General features: G+C 37.5%; 1 protein-coding gene across 9 annotated transcripts in view; it reads right to left on the bottom strand.

Annotated features, from left to right (window-relative positions):
- Positions 1-7,003: 7,003 nt before the first annotated feature.
- Positions 7,004-17,615, bottom strand: part of LOC127005350 (sodium channel protein 60E-like) — a 215,815-nt gene continuing 205,203 nt past the window's right edge. For all 9 annotated transcript variants that reach the window (XM_050874155.1, XM_050874170.1, XM_050874131.1 and 6 more), the window contains 2 exons: positions 14,843-15,014; positions 7,004-14,150 (listed from right to left, as the gene is read on the bottom strand). In XM_050874155.1, the coding sequence (XP_050730112.1) occupies positions 13,905-14,150; positions 14,843-15,014 (418 nt within the window). In that variant the 3' untranslated portion in view covers positions 7,004-13,904. The remainder of the gene's footprint in view (positions 14,151-14,842; positions 15,015-17,615) is intronic.

Genomic DNA, 17,615 nt, shown 5'->3' with positions numbered 1-17,615 from the left:
CTCAGGCAATGTATACACGTGTTGGAGGAATCTCGTGACAATGCGCCTCCTGTGCCGTCTTATTCTTTTTCTTCCTTACACTCCGCGGCCACAAGCCACCACAACTTCCCCCCACTCCACACCGCATGGCTACACACAACTCCCATTTCTTTATCCTCTCGCTGTATATGATCTTGCTGAACGCCTGCAACCCCTCCAGCACCCTTTCACTGTACGCCCACAACCTCTCCCCTCACCCTTCCAGCATTCCTTCACTGCACGAACTCCTTGCTGCACGTCTACAACCTCTCCAGCACCCTTTCACTGTACGCCCACAACCTCTCCCCTCACCCTTCCAGCATTCCTTCACTGCACGAACTCCTTGCTGCACGTCTACAACCTCTCCCTTCATCCCTCCAGCACTCCTTCACTGCACGAACTCCTTGCTGCAAGCCCACAACACTCCCCTCACTCACTCCAGCACCCCTTCATTGCACAAACTCCTTTCTACAAGCATATAGCCTCCCCCCATCCCTTCACTGTTAGAACTCTCCACTCTTTACACGTTCATAACCTCCCCATTCATCAGTGCATCTCGAAATTTCAACTTCCCTTCACACTTCACATATATGACTGCTCCACTCTCAGCCGCTCTTCCCTTCTCCCCGTCTCTGAAACTATTAGAGTCCCGTAGTTGCTCCTAGACATCTGCTATCCCTCTGGAACCTCACACACTTCAAGAGTCCTGCTATAAGTATGGCTGAGCTGTCTGGGGGTCCGAGGGAAAGTAATGGGAACGTCAGTTTGAATGTTGGTGGTCATGCAGTCGTCACCTGTCCTACGCCGCGGCTTCCAGTACAGAGATAATTTGTCTGGTAAAATTCTTATATAGCAACAGTGACAGTAGCTTGAGAATGACTGAAGGATGTGACGTGTGTTGGCTATATATCCTCCTTCCTGTACAACCTGAACTTTCAAGAGGAGAGTATCAAGACTAACCGAATTTGACACTATGATCATTTTTCTTTGCGGGCTATTTTGTTTCCTTGAGCTGCTTTTTTTACAGTAAAAAAGGAATATAATACAGCAAATGGTCGTGGTAGCGATTCCAAGCGGCAGCGATTGTAGTTGCTCTCCTGCACCGGCGCGGCGGGGAGGCACTACTTAGGCTTTTGATGGTCCCAGTTCATGACCTGATCGTTATTGAAAACGCTCACGGTAACCGCCTCGTTAGACCGGGGCTTCCTGCTGCGGAAATTACCCCCGAGTAGCCGGCGACGAAAATACGACCCAACAACTTGCTAGGGAAGACATAGCGAAGATGACTTCCCTGCAGAATGAGCGGCCTTGAACCCACTGATGTACAACCTATTCAGCCAACAATTTACAGGACACACTGGATCATAATTATTTTCATGAGAGCATCGGCGTGGCTGACTAGTTGCCGAGGCCTGAGGGGCAGGGCGTCCAGCCTAACGGATCTCTCGCAACTTTCATTCCACCCTGCTGGTCCCTGGCGCCACACTTATAACCTCATTACAAAAATCTGGTTATTTGTTGTATAGTGATTCATATACTCTTAAATTAAATCTCATAAATATCGTGAGTTTTCCACGGGCTGTGAGTAGACAGGAGGGTCTTCAATAGGCTTGCAGCACCCCCTCCACCGCCACTAATATATATACCTCGCCAGGAGTGACTTACACCCGATGTGGCAGGAAAAATGCTAAGTATGACCATAGGCTCTCAACGTGAAGAGGGCAACAAGCTACCACATCTATATTTGGTTTCAATCACGCGCTTCAGCGTATGACCACTTTATCATATCTCATCATGATAAAATTGCATCAAAATTATTATAAAAACGGGTTATAACATGGGATATGGTATTTTATCAGAGTAAAGGGTGGTGCCCAAGATGGGGGGGTTTGAATAGTAAAATTGCTCACACCCAAAATTTATGACACTGAAAGATGTGGAATGAGAATGAATGGAGTGGCTGAAATATGTAATCATGAATGCACAGAGCATTGCTGCCATGACTTGAGTTTGTGTCGGCAACATATTAACACTCCTGGGCAGCAGGTGGTGCAATGATCTTTAATGAGCTCCTCTTACTTTTTTTTTTTTTTTTACAGTTGAGGAAACAGTTCAAGGGCAAAAAAAGGAAACTAATGAAAAAAAAAAAAAAAAAAAAAAGCCCGCTACTCACTGCTCCTACAAAAGAGTCAAGAGGAGTGGCCGAAAGGTAGGTTAATTTCGGGAGGAGAGGTGTCCTGATACCCTCCTCTTGAAAGAGTTAAAGTCTTAGGCAGGAGGAAATACAGATGAAGGAAGATTGTTCCAGAGTTTACCAGCGTGAGGGATGAAAAAGTGAAAATGCTGGTTAACTTGTGCATAAGAGATTTCGACAGTAAAGGGATGAGCTTGAGTAGAAAGTCGTGTGCGGCGAGGCCGTGGGAGGGGGAAAGTTTGGAAAGTTTCGTTTAGTTGGCGCAACATCCGTGGTCATATGTCGGAGAGAGACAAAAGGGGAAGGAATTATAGGAGAAGGGAACAGATCCCAGGAGACAGGACACAACCCCCGATTAATACCTGGTATCCATTCACTGCTAGGTGGACAGGGGTGTAGGGTATCGGAAAAGCCGCCCAAATTTTTCTACTCCGCCTGGGAATTGAACCCGGGCTCTCTCAGTTGAGCCGAGTGCACTAACCACTGCACCACGAAGCCCCCGCAGGAGGGGGGGAGGCATGCAGTTAGCAAGTTCAGAAGAGCAGGCAGCGTGAAAATATCGATAGAAGATAGAAAGAGAGGCAACATGGCGGCGGAATTGAAGAGGTATAAGACTATCAGTAAGAGGAGGAAAGCTGATGAGACGAAGAGACTCCACTCTGTCCAACAGAGCTGTATGAGTGGAGCCCCCCACACATGAAATCCATACTCCATACGAGGGCAGACAACGCCCCTGTATATGGATAGCAACTGTGCGGGGGAGAAGAACTGGCGGAGACGATAAAGAACGCCCAACCTCGAGGAAGCTGATTTAGTGAGAGAGGAGATATGAAGTTTCCAATTAAGATTTTGAGTTAAGGATAGACCAAGGATGTTTAGTGTTGAAGACGGTGACAGCTGAGTGTTGTTGAAGAATAGGGGATAGTTGTTTGGAAGATTGTGTCGAGTTGATAGGTGGAGAAACTGGGTTTTTGAGGCATTGAAGGACACAAGGTTCCTTTTACCCCAATCGGAAATGATAGCAAGGTATGAGGTTAAGCGTTCTGCAGCCTCCAGTCTGGAGTCCTGTAATTCCTGTTGAGAGGGTCTTCTGTTGAAAGAAGTTGAATAATGCAGAGTGGAGTCGTCAGCGTATGAGTGGATAAGCAGTTTGTTATGGAAAGATCATTGATGAATAACAGGAAGAGAGTGGGTGATAGGACAGAGCCTTGTGGAACACCACTGTTGATAAGTTTACGGGGAGAACAGTGACCGTCTACCATAGCAGAGATAGAACGGCCGGAAAGGAAACTGGAGATAAAGGAACAGAGAGAGGGATAGAATCCGAAAGAGGGCAGTTTAGAAAGCAAAGAGTTGTGGTAGACTCTATCGAAGGCTTTCAATATGTCTAACGCAACTGAGAAAGTTTCACTGAACAGGCCTCCAGTGCAGAATGTTATTATGCTGGAGCTGTCAGTGAGGTAGTGAGTTAAGGAGCTTGTGTGGCCTTGGCTTTACGTCTGAGCCTTGCACTGCCCCTTAAATTATTATAGACAATGAGAAATTTAATGAATTTGGAACTTTCGGCTTCAACACCACTTTGCATAACTTGTGTGATGAAAAGGCTATTTTATTATAATATCTAACACCTGTTAGTGATACTATTAAAATGTGATAAGTACTACATTGCACTATAAAAAGGCATTCCAAGTGAATGTATTAACAGTCAAATCAATGAAAATCTGCAACAGAAAGGCACTGTTATAATTAGTTATAAGGAGTCACAATATGCTGCACACATCATAACTTTTATTGTGATTCTTTTCTTTATAACAATATTACTTTACAAACAGTTGTTATATGCTATCTAGACATGAGAGCACTATATGGAAGGTTAAAGAGGTGACAGATTCAAGCCACCAGTAAAAAGGCAGGGAGGAGGCTGGTGAAGTGAAGAACATGATAACCAAGAGAGTGGTTTGATGTGTGAAGTTTAAGGCAGAGTGGTGGATTATTTATGAGGACAGAAAACAGTGGAACAGGATATCAATGATCGGTCAACATAGTCAGTCCTCAGACTCCTTAGGAACAAATGTATGAAGCTTCTCTGGACATAATGAAGGAAATCAATGTCACACAGCTGCTCCTTAAGTATTTGACTTTTAATACAAGGTGAGCTAAATATAACCAGGCATAATAAAGTATGACCAAGAAATTAATGGCTTTGTAATGGGCAGACGGGCAAAGGATGAAGATAATTGTCATGATTTTGGCCGAGAGCGGACAATTTCTTTATAAAATTTACATATTTTTATCAAATATCATGCAGGCTTTCACAGCACAAGAATGCTGCTGTCACATAAAGTATACTATCGTTTGCTTACACAAATTGTTTATAATATACTTGATAAATAATTGGATTATTATTCATAGAGTCCAAATCAATGGTATTGGAGCAGCTGAGAAACAGTTCACTACTCAGAAATTTTAAAGTGATTAGGGACCAACCCATAATTAGTCTGAAGTGTAACACATCCTTACATGAATAACCATAATGAACAACCCATCGTTGTACCTGATGCTAATGTGATACCACTCTGAAGTTTGATTGAATGGATCAATGGGATGACAGATCTTATTAGGAGCAACAGTATAAAAAAAGAAAACATGGAACAAGAACAACCAGGAAATCTCACCATAAACTAGCTGGGTGAGACAAAAGACAGAAGCCACGTTAGAGTGGTTTCTACAGGTTATCACAGAAATATGATTGTGCTAAAAAGCAAAGGGTCACATGTACAGACCTGTATAGCTATTCTTTCACATTTTCCTTGTTACTGTTTTCATTTCAGTCACTGGTGTTGTAAGATTTGCATTCACTTCATAATCACTGCTGTATTACTATCAAGGTATCACATAACACCAACATTGTATTAGCCCTTCTACATGTACACTAGGCGATATGTAGCTATCTATCACATGCAAAGGTCAGGTTTTACAGATTTTCTGAATCATGTCTCACAAGTCCCCATTCTGGATTTTTTGTAATACATTAGAACTCGATTCACTGCACAAGTAACACAGTTACTTAAAAAAAGAATGCTAGAAAAATTATGAAAAAAATCTTAAAGTACAAAAAATTATCATTATAATAGGACACCCTTGTTGGTATGATAATCTACTGTAACTATCGTTTGATTGTTATGTGTTGTTGCTAAAAGGTGCACAGTAGCTGGTCTAGGGCATTATTGCCAAGAGGTTGTACAAAATGTGGTCCATGATTGGTACCTTACATACTATGAAATTATCTTTTGTATGAAACATAATTTGAACACTTTGCCAGTACCTATGTATATAGCAGTTGGTCTAATCAGTCAATAATTGAGATGCTGACATGTCTGTAATTTTATTAGATACAAAGGACTTCAAACTGTGGAGGAGAATCCAGCACCATGATATACTAAACAGAGACAGTGAACTATATTGTACAGTAATACCTACCTCAACACTCCATTCATGCCTGGTGATGACTTTAATAATATTCAGCATATCATGCTCGTTCCATGGAAACAAAATGTAATGTCAAGGAAAGTTAATGAAAGGTATATGAAATAAATAAGTAAAAAAAAATCTGAATTAGGCAAAATATACTTGAAAAATATGGTACTAAATTGAACAACTAAATCCTAAATAAAAAATTAAATCTCAAACTTAGATAGAGATTAAAATACGTAAATTTAATTTTCGAATCCAAATAGGAATGATGTGTCCCTGGTTTTGGAAACAGGAGAAGGCAGTAGAAGTGAACATGTTAGGATGGAGCAATCAAACATTGAGCTTCTGAATTTTTCCTTCAACATGTCCCTTTAGTAAGGCAGTAAAAAAGTACACTGTCATACAGACTCAAACATTTTAATCAATAAATATTCATCTTCTTCCAACATCCTAATATCGAAACTGCAACTTCTGATATGCTGGAAATATTAAAATTTCCTGTATTTTAATCACTACTTAACAATGAAAACTCTCAGGCTGAATACTGCCAGAATCAGTGTTAAATAAATGAAACATATGCTCATATGCCACTTACTAATAATGTACAAAACTTTTAAAAAAATATGCAATTTAAAAAAATATAAATTAAGCTTGCTTTGGAGAAAACCCTACATACTCTAAATTCTTACTATTATGAGATGAATATGAATGATGATCATCAGATGATGGTGACCTGAGACTGGAGATGAACTATTATGTACAATGCCTCTATGCTAAACTTACTCTCTGTTGGTATTATTGTAAGTGTTTTGATACAAAACACGGATCCCCATGACCACCCTGGCTGCTCCCTCACAGTGGTGGCACTGAGCCTACCTGACCACACTGCCCTAAAACTGCTCCTCAGTACTCTATAGTAAACATGGCCTAGTAGTCTTATGTAGCTTACAATTCTTACGAGACGTAATTGTAAATCACAGTATCAGTATCATATATATGCATACAAACACACACACACACACACACACACACACACACACACACACTCATATATATATATATATATATATATATATATATATATATATATATATATATATATATATATATATATATATATATATATATATATATATATATATATATATATATATATATATATATATATATATATATATATATATATATATATATATATATATATATATATATATATATATATATATATATATATATATAGATATATATATATATATATATATATATATATATATATATATATATATATATATATATATATATATATATATATTTAGACTAGAACCTACAAAACACCTAGTCACTTTGATTTTTAGTATAACATCATATCCAAATCAGCATAGGAACAGTAACACTGTACTGGACAATACATAAGATGATTACTTAAAATTATATAAATAAATATAACTTCATTATATATATTAAGTTAAAAATGCAATATTTAAGTGTATAACAATGTGAAATGCCATCACTGACCTTTAGGATTCAATAGTTACTAGATGTGAACCCTAAAAATATGATTTGAGGGCCAGCAGAGGGCATTCACTTTTATTGTTATCTTGTTGATGTTGGATGTGGAATGAACCATGAAAACTACCTGATTGTAACATGGAGATGTGATTACATTTATCCCTGGTGAGTTCTGAGTTTCCAAGAAAACAATTAAACCCAGTACATACATTTTAACAATGATATTAAGTATTCATTTAATATATCATTTTACTTAAAACTGAAGTATAACAGTAAACTTATGCACCATGAATAGTTATCTTATTTTCTTTGTATTTGTGGAGGCAAATAACAAGTTATCATAACAAGACATTAAAGACTGACTGCCTTCAACAGCAGGAGGAGCCTTCTAACACTGTACAAACCGGCAAAGTGTTGCCAAGGATAACAAATTATACTTCTTACACAAACTTGTTATTATGTACATTATTATTATACATGGATATTACATAATACAGAAATCTTGTTGAAGTGGTCCTTCAAAAGATGTGCATATCTTTGGCACATTTCCCCTATAATGTGAAACTTAATATATAGGAAAAAACTCATGTGTCAAGTTTCATGGCATGAGTTATAAAACGATTTAGCTGCAGATATAAGAAAACCGTTACAGAACCGACTAAACTTGCATGAAACTTGACTCATAACATGGAAAATTTGTTGAGGCTATGACATGAACAAACTTTTGGCACCCTACAACATAGCTAACAAACTGACAAATAACTCTATTTGCATATTGTTTCGCGATGGTTCCATGCTCAGTGTGCAGGGATAATGAGGCAAATACCATAAATCCTAGAAGTATATGAATATGACTGCAGGACCTTGAAAAAGAGTGGTTTAATTCAATCAGCTGACATACAAATTCAGCTTGCCAATAAAATGAAAATGCATCTCTCACTGTTTCCGTTGTTTGATGCTATTTCTCTCTTTTTCAAGATCGATTTACTCAATTTTTAAAAGCCCACTCAGGTCACAATCTTCAAGGAATTCTATAAAATCTAAAAGTGACTGTTAAAACATATGGTATGCATTTTATTTTCAGCTACATAATTCTATAGTGTATGATTTTATTTATTAAAAATATTTTGTTTTAGGTCACCCATATGAACTTGTACACTTGAATTTACTTTTGTTCTGCAAAAATAAAATATTTCTTAATCCATAATGTAGGGTTCCCAACCTTACCACCTGGCAATCAACCTCTTCATTAACCATTTTGAGAACACAACATAAAATATCTCAGGTTGCATAAAGCAAACTAACTGCAATATCAATTTTATGAGGAAAAGAAAAATTCTATCAGCTATTTAGTTATGTAATAATGTTACATCAACAGTCTATACATATACATAATATGGTGAAATTTGTTCTCATAATAGCACAATCTTTTGCCAAGCCAAGCACTGCCAGATGTGACGGAGCACAGCGCTGCTCATGAGTACAAGGTTGGGAATGCCTGCATCAAGGAGGACTTTGGTCACTGGGTTATATCAACAATTTACATATGGGTTGTTCTCATACAATTTAAATAATTTGTGTATAACATAACATAATCAAAGTTATGATTAATGACAATAACTCTTGCCTTCCAAAATCCATTCAAGGAATAAAGTTGAATAAAGTTCAGTACTTCAGTCATTTGCATTTTTTCAGCATAAGCTACCCACTTAGTTCCTTGTATTTAGTTCCTGTCATCTCAATTTGAAGCAAAAGTTGAAATATTTCATTTGGACAGTCATGATATTCATTCTAATTCAATTCTAGTTTTATCTGAACCAAGAGTGATTGAATGTAAGTGCATTGCAATGTATGATGACAAAATCTATTTGCCACAAATTTGAACAATGAGAGAGTAAAGGTTACTCATTCCTAACACTTTTCATGTACATCACCGATTTATAGAGGAAGAGTTGAAAAAGCATAACAGTTGGAAGGTGAGATCCATTTCCTCTATAGTACATTGCAAAAATGCTTAATGGAAATGAACATTCTACATGCCACCACGTGGAATGCTCAGTTACTTAGGTTATTGTTTTTTTTTACAGTTGACGATAGTGACCAAGCTCAAAAAGTTCAGCCATGTGTGTGCCAATAAGATGCAATGATAAAAATTGTCACTTTGGATTGATTTCAAAATATGTTGTCAAATAAATGTATAAAAGTCTGCCTTAAATATCTTTAAGTGTGCAGGCTTTATGAATACACTCACCAGCAGTGGAAAGATGAGTCAGTTATTTGCATATCACTGATCTGCCGGTATCCTTTCTCTTATTCAGATCTTGTATAGACTATGACATCAATGAATGAAAACCTATAACTACTTACTATGACACTGAAGCAATACACGGATTGCTTTTTTTCGTTTTTATTTGATAAAAAAAAAAGATACAAACAAAAATCAGTAGTACTGGGAAGGGAAGTTTTAATGTGAGGAGTTCCCCTCCCCCTCCCCCTCCCCCCTTGAGTGCAGGCATGAACACTGCACTGTATTAATATTTCTGGGAAGTGGAATGGCTGATTGGTAATAGCATTATTTCTATCACATACATGCTTTGAAAGTATTAGTGGGTGTGAAAAAATTATGAACTTTGAAAGTTATGAATGTCGTGTGATTCAGAGAAACACCACAAATGAATAAAACTTATCAAATTATTTGGATAAAAAAGACTTCATACAGCCCAACATTAGCCAATTTCAAGTGTTTTAAATATTTTTGGAGATACCTCTTATATCTCTTGCACAACTTCCCTTTCACAGAATTGGCCAATAATGCATTTCTTGGGCATGGTCCCAGAGCATGCATCAATATTTGCAACTATAGCAATAGGGTGATTTCATCATAGTGGTAGATATTGTACACCACATGTAATTTTATATTGAGCTTGGCTTTGACAGCATATTATTCATAAAGGAATCCGACTGATGTATTAGCAGGTATTACATCTCCTTTGTCTGTTCCGTTACCATGTGTCATTTTTCTCACCCGTTGTCCAGCAGTGATCTCCCCGGTCCTCCCTTAGTAGTTTTAATTTCCTTTTCAGGCTTAGTCACTGACCATGTCTCTCATCCACAATTATGATGCAGAAAATGCACTAATTGAAATATCTCTGTTCAGTGCTCAGTGGCAGAGAATCGTTTGTATCTATAATTTAATTTAAATGTCATATATGCCATGCAATTATTTTACTCTAAAGAATTCAACCAAGTTATTATCAAGAATTTTGTCAACAAAATATCCATGTATCCACTTGCTCCCATCAGGCTTGCCTCTCCAGTGAATTGTATGGCCATTCTTAAGCACTTTTTGATCCTTACTAGACTCCGCCCCTTCCTGAGTCATAAAACATCCTATTTGATATTCAAGAGCTCCTCCATGAGTAACAACTAATCAGCTCCCCTTCTCAAAATCTGTGTATCGTAAGTGCACAGCACTAACCAATGGTGTCCGAGCTCATTACGCCGGACACTTTTTGCATTTCTTGCCTTAGAATGGCTTCAATTGCCACTGTAACCAGGCACTCCTTGGCTACTGGATACTAGACATCACTGATTAAAATGTTTGGTAATTTTCAGGAAGTAGACAGCCAGTACCTGACCTGACTGGCATATGGCATTGGAATGGTAGTATGAGATAATATTTATGTTCCTAATACACATCTTTCTCAACAACTATTGAAAGGAAAGCATCATTTTGTAATTCATTACACTGCTTGTAAGATAAGGTGGTAGATAACAAACATTTTGTTCTGATTTTAGCCATTAGCTCTCTTGCATCTTCAATGGGCATTCAAGGTCATAAAATATCTAACAACCTGGGTTATCTTCCCTACTTTCATTGGTAAGTCACTGATGCATAGCTCTTTCCTTTTTGATTCATTGAATCAATAATTAAGTGATAAGAACAACCATGATAAAAATAGCAATAAATATATAAACAATAACTATGATAATAATAATAATAATAATAATAATAATAATAAAAAAAGAAATAATGGAATCCTAATTGCTGCAGAGGCAGGGCCAAGAGACTTATTAGAGGGAAGCATCTAAATGAAGAAAATGTACTTGACAGAAAAAAGAAAGAAAAAAAAACATTGAAATGGACCACATTCCTAATTGAAGACCCTTCATGTCCTCACTCTGGCAGTGACCATGACTGTGCTGTTGTCCCCACCACCAGACAACGTCGTGTGGCTCATCGAGGTCTGAGGCAAACTGCCTTCAAGATAAAAAGAGCGTCCAGCCTGATTGACTCATTCCTTCTCTCTTTGATGCTGCCTTCAAGGTTCCCTCCACTCTTGCTCACCTTTTGTCAGCTTCAGTGGTGCATGTTCTTTCCATCCCTCTTGTTCTCCCCATCCATTCAATGTCATCATACATTCTCAAACCCACACCCTCAGAAATTTTTTATCAAGTCTCTGATCGTATGAATTTTGTATTCTGCAGCTCTCTTGTAACTTCACCCTCAACATGTCAGTTCTTTATGTCCTATAGATATCTTACATCATGCTTATATCCACTTTTCTCAGCCAAAATCTTTCTGGTAAGAGAATGCATCATTTGTATACATGAAGTTTTGAAAAATTTCACAGTTCTTTCCAACTTTAGTAGTCCTCTTTCCAACATTCTAAATAATTTTGTTCCTAATTAGGATACCCAGAGGTACCTAAAGAAACCTGAAGAAGATAAACTGTGTAAATACAAATATCACAGTCAAGCCACAGTCCTGGGAAAGGGATCTTGACCCATTGACGGGCTCAGAGGACAAGGTGGAGACAAGTACTGTGGTGAAGCACATATAAGCGTATGCCCCTCATTTTTTCATATAATTGCATAGGAAGATACACTATAAGTTTTCACTTCCTTTTTAACCTTTTTAATCACATAGGAAGATTACTGTATTCATAAAATTAAGAAATCTTATATCCTTACTGATTAGTATGGGACTCAGACAATAGTGTGCAAATAACTGACTCATGAAAATGCAAGTATGTATGTGTGAATATGTGTATATGTACTTATTTTTTTATATTTTATTTTCATGTTATGTAACTTTGAAGTGAAACAATTTTTTTTTTTTGTTTGAAATAAAAATTTGATGTTAATGTTTTCTTCAAGGCATGACTACCTAAAAAAATCTTATAAAATATCCAGAGTCAAACAGATGACTCTTAAGGCCTCAAATATCTAACAGTAACCATTGTGAAGGCAAATATTCATTTGTAAAAGCTTACAAATATGAACACATGTTTTAACAAGATACATTGCAACTGCTCACAATTTACACATACTCTTTAAAAAAAATGTTGATTAAGACAATGTACTGCTGATTATGACTGCTGCAGAAAATGTAAATTAATTATATGAATCTGGTTTAGAGCAATGGTTCATTAGTACGGATGTAATTTTAGCAAGTATAATATTGCTTGATTGGCTGTCAGCTCCATTTAGTTTTGCATTTGGTTTAAGACAAAAACTGTACAGCACTTATTCTGTAATGTTGATTTTGTGAGTCATACTGATGGAAATTCATTTAAATTTGATTACTGAAAATACAGCATGTAAGATTTTTACTCTTCCTCTTTTTAAAGTTTACCGACAACCCTGCTGCCAATTGAGATTGCATTTCCACATGTCTACGTTGCAATCACATCATATACTTACTACAGAGCCTGTAATGTTTTGAGCCTGTCTGGTGTAGCTATGATTCTGATATGAGTGGGCCTCTGAGGTTTTCTATGAGAAATGCAATCTTTGCATATAGAGGATGAAAATGATTCTTTGAAAACCTTAGTAAACAAAACCTATTGCATATGGAAACATCTTGCAGCTCCATTAAGATTATCTGTTTGTGAAAATTTGTATCAATAAACAAAGATTAGCACATATTAATTAAAAAAATCCTTGTTCCAAAGTACTGACAATGTAAGATGTTGACATGTTCTTAAGGAATCAAAGAATTCCTGTGTGGTCACTAAATATAATATTTAAAATTTTCTTAGGTTTTATTTTTAAATTTCAAAGTATCAAAACCTTAATTGTGTGACTAGTAAAACATGTGCTGTTCAAAGAAAAAATGAACCTGTCTTTGCACAGGTCATCCAGTGTGGTGTGATGGTAACGTCTTGATATAAAAATGTTTTTCTTTGGTATTTTTGTATTCTATGAAGAAGTCTGAGAAACGTAATATTACCTTTACTGGCTTATAAAACTAGGCTCCTATAAACTAGACACTTTCAACAAAATGAGCAATATCAATATATCTGGCAAAGGTAATAACCCACTTTCATACCTACTTTTAACATGTGCCAATATTCAACATGGAATAGGCTTCAGGAACGTATGCAAATACTAAGTTATAACAATTAGAGCAGCCATCGTGCTCTTCTCTTCTCCTTTGGGTACTCGTAGCGCATAAAGCCTCACTGTCAGGCTTACAGGTATAAACTGGTGAAGGCCAGTTGGGCAGGTGTAACCAAGTGATTATGGAATCAGACTTGGCTACCATGTAGAAGCAAAGACTGCACAGATAGTCATCAGCTTTCAACTAGAAGACTATCAATTATTTTAGCTGCCAACATCAATCCTTATACAGGTGATGGCGGGTAGTAAAGGGCACATGTAACACAGAGGCAGGGCTTCACGGAGGGCCCAGGGATGGCTTGTGTCAGCTGGCCTCAGTGTTGAGGGCTTCTGTAGAACCTTGAGATGCATGGGGAGAGTTGTGGTCACCTACTTGGTGGATCTGTACAGACACTAAAGATGGGTTTGAGGCTCCTGAGGTAGCGGAAGCGGCAGAGGCTCGTGAAGCACGACGTGAGAGGGGAAAGAAGAAAGAACCACGAGGAGATGTTGAAGTTTCATTTATAGAAGCACGGGAAGCACGGCGTGAGCTAGATCCTCCTCCATCCACCTGAAAAAAAATGAATCTGCTATAGATAATGCCAGCATGTGTGTGTGTGTGTGTGTGTGTGTGTGTGTATGAGAGAGAGAGAGAGAGAGAGAGAGAGAGAGAGAGAGAGAGAGAGAGAGAGAGAGAGAGAGAGAGAGAGAGAGAGAGAGAGAGAGAGAGAGAGAGAGAGAGAGAGAGAGAGATATTCTGTCTGTGGAGGCAAGGGAGTTTTATAAGTCAAAAACCATTCTGAAGACTTTTCATGAGCTTCATATCAGGAGAGATGATAGATATTTAGCAAGTCAGAGTGCTATGCTAATGAATGCTGAAGTTTTATGTTAGTAAGTTACTACAGCTCAAAATCATATACGTGATCAACAAACATATTAGCTAGGTTGGTGCGGAATAAAAACCCTCTTGAAGCTATGTTGTAGATTTACCGTCCTGCACACCAACATGAACAGTGCCATGAAACCATAAAACATTTAGGTCTGCAATAAATTTTTATCCATAATGAAAAAAGTTCTTGTTGGTCAGTAAAGGGTTACAAATGTGGAAGAAACATTGTATGAAAATAAATAGAACAATTATTAATATTACCACTAATTTAGATGTGATGAGCTCATGACTGCACCTTACTTTGATTTAGATCAGGTTTTGAATCTAGAAGTATTGTAATTTGAAAGTCTTAATTCAACACAAGGCATACACACCTGGAGAACGGTAACAGATCTCCGTCGAGGCACACTCATTGGCATTGGAACAACTTGAAGTAGGTTTGAGACCTTTTTAAAGCCGGATTTTATGGATGATCCACCAGGGGAGGAGGTCTGAGTTTGTGCCTCCTCTAAAAGTAAATTCTTCTTTTCCAACTCATGCCTGTACCTGTGGGGTGTTTGTGCTGGGTATTAATTACCTAGAGAAATATACATCCATAAAAACATAGCTTGATGCAGTGTGTGTGTGTGTGTGTGTGTGTGTGTGTCACCATCATCATCATTTCGTTTAACATCCGTTTTCACTCTTCCTGAGCAGCTGGACACGTGTGTGTGTGTGTGTGTGTGTGTGTGTGTGTGTGTGTGTGTGTGTATTTACCAAGTTGTGATATGCAAGAAATGAGCTACACTCATGGGGTTTCATCACTTTGTTTTGATCTGTAAAAATCTTTGGTTTTGGTTATATTTTTATGGGGCACTGATATTCCAAAGATTCGATGATATCCGGCTCTATGGTTAGCAATAAATCTAGTCTCCCTGAAGTGTGCATACCTTTATATCTTGTCTCTATTTTGACCCACTGGGTCATTAAGCTATTGCTTGCTTTATTCAATAGCATACTGCCCCATATATCTTAATTTTTTCCTGCATCCTGCCCCTTCTAGCACACCTCTTTATAAGTAAAGTCTCCCAACATTATTATGTCCTCACTTTTTCAATCACTTTTCACAGATGTCTGGCAATGACTGTCAGCATCTCATGATATCCAGCTTCACTCCATGCTTTGCCTTTGAGGGGGGATATATGCTGTTGTGATGTCTCATATTTCTCCCCTGGTTGTTTGTTTCATATTCATCACCTCTGCCAATTCCACATCATCATTGTTTTTCACTGCCATAATCAATCCTCCATTTTCTCTTTTTCGGTCTCTTCTCCCAGTCAATTTTTGCCAATCTTCACTTGGTTATTGACATCCTCACTTAACATGGTCCCCACAAGCCCCATGGTGCCAGGCACTTTTTTCCTCAAGAAACTGTTTATCTCTGGGCTGTTCAATTCCTCCAATCAATTCCTTCAAACCTTCAATGTTAGCATATGCCATTAATTTTTTTTTTACACTATTGATAATTATGCTCCTCTCACTTCCTCTCTCCATGAATACCCTTTGCTCAGCCTCTAATACAACACGAGGGTCAGTGCTATGCTCAGGATACCCGGTGGTCACTATAAACTGATGTTGTTGACAAAGTTGACCAAGGTTTAAGATATTCAGAATATATATATATATATATATATATATATATATATATATATATATATATATATATATATATATATATATATATATATATATATATAAAAGTGTGTGTGTGTGTATTTACCTATTTGTAGTCTACCGGGCCCGAGCTAACCTCTAATAGTCCCGTCTCCATATCTACATTCATAAAGCCTTTCCTTCATTTGTTGAACACTGCTTGCCTCCACCACCTCTTCCCACAAGCTGTTCCATGTGTTAACACTTTTATGTGAAAAACTATACTTTTTCAAGTCACTCAAACAGGTTCCTTTATTAAGTTTCTTTCCATGTCCTCTCAGCCCCTGCGTACTCGTAGTTGAGAAGAGATCATCTCTATCCACCTCATCAAACTTATTTAACAACTTAAACAGCATGATCATATCTCCTCTCTCCCTTCTTTGTTCCAGTGTCGTCAAGTCCATCTCCTTCAATTTGTCTTCATCCGTCATATTCAAGAGTTCTGGGACAATTTTTGTTGTAATTCTCTGTATCCTTTCCATTTTTCTGATATCCTTCTTTTTGTGAGGCAACCATACAACTGCAGCATATTCAAGTTTTGGTCTTATCAATGTTGTTATTATTTTGTGTGTGTATGTGTATTTGCCTAGTTGTACCTAGTTGTATTTACCTAGTTGTAATTTTACAGGGCCTGGGCTTACGCTCTTGTGGTCCCGTCTCCGTATCTATAATTATCCAACTTTTCCTTAAATCTTTGCACACTCTTCGCCGATACTATTTCTTCACTTAATCTGTTCCAAACCTCTGTATTTCTTTGTGGGAAGCTATATTTCTTTGTCTCTTGAGCATCTTCCCTTCCTCAACTTTTTACTATGTCCTCTAGTATTCCTGCTGGAAGGTTCTTCTCTTAGTAGCAATTTCTCGTTATCTACTTCTTCCATATTACTCAATAGCCTATATATTTGTATTAGGTCTCCTCTTTCTCTTCTTTGTTCTAGTGTTGTCAAGTCCATTTCCTTTAGTCTCTCTTCATATGTCAGTCCCTCCAGTTCTGGGACCATTTTTGTTGCCATCCTCTGTATTCTTTCTAGTTTTATTATGTGTTTCTTCATATGTGGAGACCACACTGTTTCCGCGTATTCTAGTTTAGGTCTGATCATAGTAGTTATTAATTTTTTCATCATTTCTTTGTCCATGTAGTGGAATGCTATACCTATATTTCTCACCATGGTATATGTATCACCGAAGATCCGATTTATATGACTTCCTGGTTGCATATAATCTTGCAGTATTACTCCCAGGTCTCTCTCTTCATTTACTTTCTTTAATATTTCACCATCTCCCATTTTATATGTCCATTTTGGTCTTTCTACACTTTTTCCCATTTCCATAACATGACATTTCTTCACGTTGAATTTCATCTCCCATTTCTGACTCCATTTCCAAATCTTGTTTAGGTCTTCTTGCAGCTCCTTGCAGTCTTCACTGTTTCTTATATGTCTTTGCAGTTTAGCA

Source organism: Eriocheir sinensis, chromosome 3, assembly GCF_024679095.1.
Source record: "Eriocheir sinensis breed Jianghai 21 chromosome 3, ASM2467909v1, whole genome shotgun sequence".
Classification (NCBI taxonomy): domain Eukaryota; kingdom Metazoa; phylum Arthropoda; class Malacostraca; order Decapoda; family Varunidae; genus Eriocheir; species Eriocheir sinensis.
This window is presented reverse-complemented; position numbering and strand designations above follow the sequence as displayed.